Below are 9868 nucleotides of genomic sequence, written 5' to 3' on the forward strand. Positions count from 1 at the left end.
AATTTTATTTCAAAGAAGTCAACACAATTTCTAAATACCTGGTGTTGCTAGATGTAGTGAATCCCAACGAAACAACGTTGTAATGTATAGGTTATTACTGTGTCATTCCCATTTCAAAAACGTCGCTAAATACTTGGGAATGGATATATAATAAAATATAGTGAAACTGTTGAAGTGATTTTTGTACTGGCGCTGTCAGGTCACATGTTTCTTTAATATGAAAGTGATTGGATCACTCAGAATAAACTGAGGCTGTAACATGATTATTATTCATAATAGTAGCACTTATCATTATTATTACTTAGTTCAGTGCAGCAGTAAGCCTGATAAACATGTAACAGGATGATTGAAAGATAGAGAGAGGGAGAGGACGGGAGAGAGGGGAGAGAGAGAGAGAGAGAGAGAGAGAGAGAGAGAGAGAGAGAGAGAGAGAGAGAGAGAGAGAGAGAGAGAGAGAGAGAGGGATAGTGGAGAGGGAGAGGACGGGAGAGAGGGGGAGAGAGAGGGACATAGGAGAGGGAGAGGACAGGAGAGAGGGAGAGAGAAAGAGAGAGAGACAGGGACAGAAAGAGTGGAGAGGGAGAGGGCGGGAGAGAGGGAGAGGACGGGAGAGAGGAAGAGGACGGGAGAGAGGGAGAGGATGGAGTGAAAAGACAGAAAGTCATCTCACGGCCTCTGTCATGAAAGAGTTAATGTCTCTCTGTCATGAAAGAGTTCATGTCTGTCTGCCATTAAAGAGTTAATGTCTCTCTGTCATGAAATGGTTAACTCTCTCTCTCACACATACACTCACTCACACACAGTGTGATACAGTGATGGCTATCTAATGGACCAGTATCGACTGAGGGCCCAACAGTCTAACAGTCAGTCTACCTGCTGCCAAAACTCATTTATTGTTAACTTGCTTAGTTGTGTAGGAATGATTGAGTGAGTGAAAGTGCTGTTGTGCCCTAGAAACATTCTCCCACAAAGCATTGAGAACACACACGTTACCAATAATATGTCCATCCTCTTGTTATCGAGCATGAGATATATACTGAGATAGACAGAGAACAGAGAAAGGTAGAGAGAGAGAGAGGGGGCTGTGCACAGTAGTACACTAGGGTATAATTATGAATCAAATGTGAATCAGAGAATGTCTTCAGACAATCATACGCGGGCGACTCTACTCACTTCTCTTTAAACACGTCACGCTTGCTTTAACCGCATCACCCAGGAAACACACACGCCCGCTGAAAGCCGCATCCTAAATCGTGCGGTCTGTCGGATGACCGCCCACTCGCCTTTCTCTCTCTCTATTATCCGAGGCTCAGCAACTTATCCATTTGGTTTCAGTAGCCAGCCTCAGACCCGTGGGTCTACGCGTTTGTTTATATCTATGAAGTGCAGCTCAGAGACAGTCAACGTGACGCTTCAATATAATAATCTGTTCACATCTTTTCCCGCAGACAGTTTTCTGGTGATGGAAATTAATACTATCTCACACACACACACACACACACACACTCTCACTCACACACACACACACACACACACACTCACCTCGCTTGCCGCCCGCCCCAGTGCCATCTTCTGCCAGGGATCTGGCAATTGTGCCAGGGGCATCTTGGCGCTCGAGCTGTCCTGGTTTCCTCTGATCTATTCTAGTGTTGTCTATTAGTTAGAGCGCTAAAGCTCCGCTCCAGACAGGACCGTAGGCAATCAATGTAGTAATCTAAAACTCTGTTCTATTCTAGTAGGCTATCGCGTTAGCCCCGAATGGGAGGAAAATGAGTTTCTAAAACAGGGGCCGCCCCGTCGTTCTCTAGCGGAATAATGTTCACTACATTACACTAGCTGAGCTAACGCCTTTTACGGAAAACTGTCTCGCTCTCCACTTTCGCCCTTGTGTCACTATGCCGTGTTTCCACTGCCTATTCTCTCTCTCTCTCTCTCTCTCTCTCTCTCTCTCTCTCTCTCTCTCTCTCACTCACTCACTCACTTCCGTTTTGACCCAATATGGCGCCGGGTGTCTTACCTGCCTGTCAGGCTGACGAGTCACGCCTGCGTCATATTTGGGGGCGGGGCCCTCTTATAGCGGGAGTACGGGACACCTCTTCCGAGCCGGACACAGGCAGGTGAGGGGGCTTGCTCTTGGAGTTACAGTGTAGCCGGGCTGGTCACATGAGACACCGGGTGAGAAGAGAGACTTTATTATTTGGTGAAGGCTAATGGTTCCGTAACCATGAAGAGCCCACAGTCAGAGTGCAGAATATGACTCTGATCAATACGGAGCTATTCAGGCGATGAACTGAAATATGCTGCAGGTTGTGTGTTGAAAATTATATATGATATAGATAAGGCTATAATAACTATATGATGTAGATAGGCGAATCATGGGCTTTATCATAGGCTACAATTCGCCCCAACATAGTATAGTATACCTTAATATTAGCAGTTTAATTGCCACCCTTGACTTTGGAGGGGTCTGTCTCTGACTGTATGAATCGTTTCTCACCAGTTAAAGTTTGATGTTGGAGGTCCTTAGCGTGAGAGACTGCTTTATTATGAGCTATTTATAGTCCATCCACCTTATGGGCCCTATGAAGGATAATGAGAACCGTGAACGGGCAGAGTCATTATCTGTGACTAAAGAGGTGTGTGTGTGTGTGACTGAAGATGTGCTGTGGGCGGGAACAGTATAATTACAACCCAAAGATATTTATACTGAACTGCCAGACTGAACTTGGTGACAGAACATTAATCTCTGCCTTCTCTCCTCAGATACAGCTGTACTGTCTGGGCGTGGACTTCTGGCGCTGTGGTGACATCTGCTGGCAGATGATGTCTTAGATTTATGGATGTAAAATGAACTGGATAGGTGGAAGCAAGATGGCTCCATCTGCCCTTCATAAAACCAGACTGGGTATGTAATAATATTCGACTAGTGTTGGACTTGATAGACTACAATGAGCACATTATGGAAGATAGCTTTATTTTATTTGTAGACTTTTACAAGGCATTTGATACAGTTGATTATTTTATTTTTGAGACTTCGATTGTTTGGTTTTGTTCAATATTTTCAAATTGTAATTGTCTTAATTAATTACAATAATAGTAACAGCTCTGTTAAATTATCCCATGGTACTTCACAAAGATTCGACATTAGATGTGGAATGCCCAATTTCTCCTTTCTTATTTTTATTGGTCACACAAGTTATGGCACTTCATATAAATAAGGATGGTTTTAGGGGTATTCAGATACAAGACAAAGAGAGAAAATGTTCACAATTGGCTGATGACACCACCATTTTTTGGGAAAGATCATAATGAAGTCAAGAAAGCTATTGAGTGTATTAATGTCTTCACACATTAATTAGGAAATGTCAATTATTTGCATTGAAAAGATGTGACTGAAACTCAGTATGTAATATCCCTGTAAAAGATGTGATCACAGATCTTGGTATTACAGTTAGCAAAGATCAGAAAGATGTAACTCCTGGTTATTAAGAGATCTTTATTTATCTGGATGAGTACTTTTATCACAATCTGAAGGTCCAGATGAGTTTATACCTCCCTTGACTTGGATGTTCCTCTGTCAGTAACTAAAATGGTTGATACTAAATTATTTAACTTCATATGGAGGAATAAACCTTATTTCAGAAAAGCGGTAATATGTAGCACCCAAGGTGAGGCAGGGTTGAATGCTCTGGATTTCAAAACCTCTAATATAATATTTAAGATCAAACGGATACAAAACTATTTAAGAAATAAGGGTTGCATCTGGAATATCATCCCTAATTTAATATTCCAGCACATTTTTGGTCTAGAATTCTTACTCAAATGCAACTTTGATATGGGTAAAATCCCTATTAAGCTTGCTAACTTTCATAAACAAGTACTTCTAACTTGGAACATCATGTTCAAACACCATTTCCCCTCATAGATATACAATCTGGAATAATAGAGACATAAAATACAAAAACAAGTCTTTGTTTTTCCAGAACTGGTTTGACAACAACATTATTTGGGTTAAACAATTATTGAATGATGGACAACTATATGATTATCCAGAATTTATTACAACACACAATGTTGCATTCAGTCCTGAGGAGTATCAAATAGTTGTTAGAGCTGTCCCTAAAGGTGCTATTCTTCTTTTAGGAGAATATAACACTACTACAAGTGCAACTGTTGAGGATTTTGTAGCCTCAATACAACTAGAAGGAATTGACATTTTAAACGTAATAACATGTATATAAGGACACTATGTCAATATGTTACTATTCCCTCTGCTAAAATGTACTGGAATGCAGCCCTAGGACAAGTGAACTGGAATGCAGCCCTAGGACAAGTGAACTGGAATGCAGCCCTAGGACAAGTGAACTGGAATGCAGCCCTAGGACAAGTGAACTGGAATGCAGCCCTAGGACAAGTGAACTGGAATGCAGCCCTAGGACAAGTAAACTGGAATGCAGCCCTAGGACAAGTGAACTGGAATGCAGCCCTAGAACAAGTGAACTGGAATGCAGCCCTAGGACAAGTGAACTGGAATGCAGCCCTAGAACAAGTGAACTGGAATGCAGCCCTAGGACAAGTGAACTGGAATGCAGCCCTAGGACAAGTGAACTGGAATGCAGCCCTGGGACAAGTGAACTGGAATGCAGCCCTAGGACAAGTGAACTGGAATGCAGCCCTAGGACAAGTGAACTGGAATGCAGCCCTAGGACAAGTGAACTGGAATGCAGCCCTAGGACAAGTGAACTGGAATGCAGCCCTGGGACAAGTGAACTGGAATGCAGCCCTAGAACAAGTGAACTGGAATGCAGCCCTGGGACAAGTGAACTGGAATGCAGCCCTGGGACAAGTGAACTGGAATGCAGCCCTGGGACAAGTGAACTGGAATGCAGCCCTAGAACAAGTGAACTGGAATGCAGCCCTAGGACAAGTGAACTGGAATGCAGCCCTGGGACAAGTGAACTGGAATGCAGCCCTGGGACAAGTGAACTGGAACAAAGTTTCGTTGTTGTCTGGTAAATATTGTATATCTAATAAGGTGAAAGAAGTATCATACAAACTCATTCATAGAATCTACCCTGTAAAGACCTTTATTATACACAGATTTAAAATAGCTGTTGATAACAAAAGTGTATTTTGTAATTGTGACCCAGAGACTCTTCACCATTTATTTTGGGACTGCTCTTATGTCAGAAGATTTGTGTGAGTTAGATTTTATTTTAAAGGAAACAACTAATGTTAATTTGAAAGACTCTGTTATGTTTTATTTTGAACCAAATGATATGGACCCTGATTTAACATTCATTGTTAATTTGCTTATCTTTCATGGAAGATTCTTTGTCCATAAAATGAAGTGGGCAGAGAACAAACCCCTTTTCACATTATTTCAGATAGAATTGGAATACTATTTTTAAATAATCAGTAAATGTAAAAGCAAGACGCACCATGAAAGTATTTAACAAATGTAAAATGAATCTTGATATGTAATACCCGTCTGTTAGGTTTATGTACTCTTGTTTGTATATTAGGTTTATGTACTCTTGTTTGTATATTAGGTTTATGTACTCTTGTTTGTATATTAGGTTTATGTACTCTTGTTTGTATATTAGGTTTATGTACTCTTGTTTGTATATTTCTGGTTTTTGTATATTAGGTTTATGTACACTTGTTTGTATATTTGGTTTATGTACTCTTGTTTGTATATTTCAGTTTTTTTGATTAAGATAAAAAAAAATGTTTTTAAAAGATGGCTCCAGCTGAGAAGCTAATCTCATGAGGTTTGGTACATTATTAGCTGTCTTGCACACAGAACTCTGCAGTGTTATCAGACACAAACAACTAACATATCACACAGTCTCTGCCAATTTTATTGCTTCAGTCAAATCACAACAAACTGTACAACAATTGTTCAGTTTTTCAGTTCTTCTGTTAGTGCTTGGATCAGTATCCGCTGCTCACGGAAAGAAGGATAGATTGATGCCGGGGAGGAAGTTAAAGAAGGATAGATTGATGCCCGGGAGGAAGTTAAAGAAGGATAGATTGATGCCCGGGAGGAAGTTAAAGAAGGAGAGGAAGAGCAAGAAATTGACCACCATTGATGGTCCCTTTTTCTATGATGACAATAATGACCTGCAGTATGATATCTCATTAGTTTATCTATCTAGTCAAAGTGCTACGGTGCTACAATAACATCTGGGTCAGAGGTAATACATACTAACAGTCTGAAACCTTACAGGGAGATGAACTTGGTTTAACCTAGAACCATCCCCACACACACTCCCTTATCCAGGGGTAGCCAACCCTGGTACTGGAGAGTTAGAGGGTGTGCAAGCTTAGTAAGTACCAGTGTGAACACACCAGATCCAGCTAATCAATGTCTTGATGACTGATTGAGTCAGGTGTGTTAGTGCTAGGTTGGAACAAAAGCCTGCCCTAAGCCATACACCTCCAATCTACAGACAGGTGGTCCCTCAGTGTCAGGAGAATACATAAAACTACATAATATACTCAATACAGTGTCAATAAATACCAGTGACGTCAGTGTCAGAGGTGCCAGACTGGTTTGGATTGCTGCTACAGACTGAACTCCGACCTACAGGGTCATGACCTTTTTTCATATAGTGCATTTAGAGACAATTCATGAGGGAATAAGAGAAGGGAGCCAGAGGACAGGAGGAGTAGACTTTCACCCAGGGGTTGGTTGCAGAGGGTAGAAAGGGATGTGCAGCTGATAGACTGTACAGTAGTTTGGTCCATGTGTGTGTCTAACTGACAGACTTCAGTTTGACCCAGGGGTTGGTCCCACGGACCTCCATGGGTGGATTGTTGGCGAAGATGTGGTTGCAGAGCTCGTCCAATGGCGGCTCAGGGTCAGAGATCGCAAACTGGGCCGCATCCTCGATCACTTTCCTGATCTCTACATCTATCTCCTAATGGTAGGGAGGAAGGAAGTAGGTAATGAAGGAAGGAAGAATTGGACCACCTGTGTCTGTATGTTTGTGTGTCTATGTGTATGTTTGTGTGTCTGTCTGTATATTTGTTTGTCGGTGAAGGTGTGAGTACCTTGATCTCCTCCACAGAAGCCATGTTGTTGGACAGCATACGCTCCTTCAGCATGGTTATGGGGTCACTCTTACTGCGCACTTCCTGGATTTCCTCACGTGAACGGTAGCTACAGGACATTACATCACACACAGGAAGAAGAGGAGTTAGACCTTATTAGCAGTGTTCGGCTCCAGCCCTTCGTTGACGAGAGAGAAACACACACGCACACAGAGAGAGAGCAATAGAGCAAGAGAGAGCTAGCACGCGCTGGCATGGAAGCGATGGTACAGTGTTATTAGGCACATCCCAAACCAACACTGAACGACACTGGGTGAGCCTACAGGACAGGCTACATTGGAGAGTGAAGTAGAGCGGCTACACAAGGTAGAGGGCAAGAGACAGAAAGGAGAGGTGTAGTGAGGAGGTGGAGAGAAACCGGGGGTCAGGTGACGGTCACAGATCACATCTCACCTAACCCCGGGGTCGCTCATGCTGTGTCCATGGTAACGGTAGGTCTCCAGCTCCATCACAATAGGACCCTGGGCAGAGAGGTTTCAAAGCCAGGAGACTCAAAATGCTAACCAACGCTCCTATGACACAGCTGAATGGCCTGATCAGGGAATTCTACACACTTGGAAAGTGGAGACTTCATAAAACATCAAAAAGTTAACATTACTGGTGACACCTTGCAGCAAAGATATACAACTGATATATGGTCTGTCCCTTGCAGTTTTGGAAACTGCATCGACATTTGAGGTGGCTAATTAATGGTAAATAACTTAATTGTTTTGTCCCACAGTTAGCTGATGATTAGCTAGCCAGCTAAAATTGTTTACAGTTAGTAAGCAGTTTGCTTCTACACTATTTGTCTAGCTACAGTTGCGCCGCCAAGTCAATAACCTGTCTCCAAAGATGACCTGATGTCTCTATATCTGTGCTCTTTGGCCCTGTAGCACACCAGGAGCACCATAAGTGGTTCAACTGGGAACAGTTACAGCTCTGTCCTATAGTCTCTTCCACAGACTGCCTTTATTCTACTGGTCACTGGGCTGAGCCTCCCTCTGTCAAGCAAGAGACACTGGTGTGATACTACATGCTGATCAGCCTTCTGAGATTTCACTGTCCTGAGACAAAGTGATTCTTAACACTCTTCAAGCTCTTAAATCAGTTATAACTTTCTCTGCCCCAAACAGAACTCATCTTTTCCAGCTCTACAAGCCATTATAGCTCACCTTCCCAGCTCTGCAGTAGTCTGCAGCAAACTTGATGGCCTCCCTCACACACAGAACGTCCATTGCCATCCACCTAAACCACAGGGACGGAGGGGTTAATATAGCAAAGATACACAGTGAGTGAGTGAGTGAGTGAGTGAGTGGTGTGTGTGTGTGTGTGTGTGTGTGTGTGTGTGTGTGTGTGTGTGTGTGTCCTACCTTGATTCCAGGTATATAGTCTCCTCTCTTGAAGTAGTCAGTGCTCGCGGAAGATCTCTCTACAGACGTCCCCATGCCAAACTTGTTGTTCTCACAGATGAAGATACACGGCAGCTTCCACAGAGCCGCCATGTTGAACGACTCAAAGATCTGGCCCTGATTGGACAAGATAAGAGACAATGATGATGATTTAATGACTTCATTGTAACCGTTAGATAGACCTCACCTGGTTGGCTGCTCCGTCTCCGTACAGCGCCACGCACACCTGGTTGTTGCCTTGGTACTGACAGGCTAGTGCCACACCTGCCCCCAATGGAACCTGTAGATACACACAAACACACAGTGAGAATGCATGGGTGTGTGTGTGTAAGTGACCTGTTCAGATAGTTACCTGAGCCCCCACGATTCCGTTCCCTCCATAAAAGTGTTTAGCGTACATGTGCATAGAACCACCTTTACCCTTGGCCACACCCCTCTACGACCTGAGAGAGGGAGAGAGAGAGAGAGAGAGAGGTCAGAGGGAGAGAGAGAGAGAGAGAGAGAGAGAGGTCAGAGAGAGAGAGGTCAGAGGGAGGTCAGAGGGAGAGAGAGGTCAGAGGGAGAGAGAGAGAGAGGTCAGAGGGAGAGAGGTCAGAGGGAGAGAGGTCAGAGGGAGAGAGGTCAGAGGGAGAGAGGTCAGAGGGAGATCAGAGAGAGATCAGAGAGAGAGAGATCAGAGAGAGAGAGAGAGATCAGAGAGCAGAGAGAGAGATCAGAGAGCGAGATCAGAGAGAGAGATCAGAGAGAGATCAGAGAGAGAGAGAGATCAGAGAGAGAGATCAGAGAGCGAGAGAGAGATCAGAGAGCGAGAGAGAGATCAGAGAGCGAGAGAGAGATCAGAGAGCGAGAGAGAGATCAGAGAGCGAGAGAGAGATCAGAGAGCGAGAGAGAGATCAGAGAGCGAGAGAGAGATCAGAGAGAGATCAGAGAGAGATCAGAGAGAGAGAGAGATCAAGAGAGAGAGAGATCAGAGAGAGAGACAGAGAGAGGTCAGAGAGAGAGATCAGAGAGAATCAGAGAGCAGAGAGAGATCAGAGAGCAGAAGAGAGATCAGAGAGCGAGAGAGAGATCAGAGAGCGAGAGAGAGTTTCAGAGAGATCAGCAGAGGCGAGATCAGAGAGCGAGAGAGAGATCAGAGGAGCGAGAGAGAGATCATGAGAGCGAGATCAGAAGCGAGATCAGAGAGAGAGAGAGAGATCAGAGAGAGAGATCAGAGAGAGAGAGAGAGATCAGAGAGAGAGATCAGAGAGAGATCAGAGAGAGAGAGATCAGAGAGAGAGAGATCAGAGAGAGAGAGATCAGAGAGAGAGAGAGATCAGAGAGAGAGAGATCAGAGAGAGAGAGATCAGAAGAGAGAG

The 9868-nt window shown here is 43.7% G+C and overlaps 2 protein-coding genes across 3 annotated transcripts in view; both read right to left on the bottom strand.

Moving 5' to 3' along the window:
* LOC109909899 (ribosomal protein S6 kinase alpha-3) overlaps positions 1-1938 on the bottom strand; it is a 37503-nt gene extending 35565 nt beyond the window's left edge. For both annotated transcript variants that reach the window (XR_004204039.1, XM_031796599.1), the window contains exon 1: positions 1543-1938. Coding sequence is in view for 1 of the 2 variants with exons in the window: in XM_031796599.1 (XP_031652459.1) it covers positions 1543-1605 (63 nt within the window). In the remaining variant the exon portion in view is untranslated. The remainder of the gene's footprint in view (positions 1-1542) is intronic.
* Positions 1939-5843: 3905 nt separating this feature from the next.
* LOC109909898 (pyruvate dehydrogenase E1 component subunit alpha, somatic form, mitochondrial-like) lies at positions 5844-8946 on the bottom strand (the record flags this gene model as incomplete). The annotated part of the gene is given in 8 exon segments (XM_031795301.1): positions 5844-6926; positions 7060-7168; positions 7513-7580; positions 8274-8336; positions 8338-8346; positions 8472-8627; positions 8698-8790; positions 8863-8946. Coding segments are annotated over 8 exon segments (747 nt in total), but the record flags the coding sequence as incomplete, so codon positions are not given.
* Between the last annotated feature and the right edge of the window lie 922 nt (positions 8947-9868).

The sequence above is a fragment of the Oncorhynchus kisutch genome, linkage group LG18 (assembly GCF_002021735.2).
Source record: "Oncorhynchus kisutch isolate 150728-3 linkage group LG18, Okis_V2, whole genome shotgun sequence".
Taxonomy (NCBI): Eukaryota; Metazoa; Chordata; class Actinopteri; order Salmoniformes; family Salmonidae; genus Oncorhynchus; species Oncorhynchus kisutch.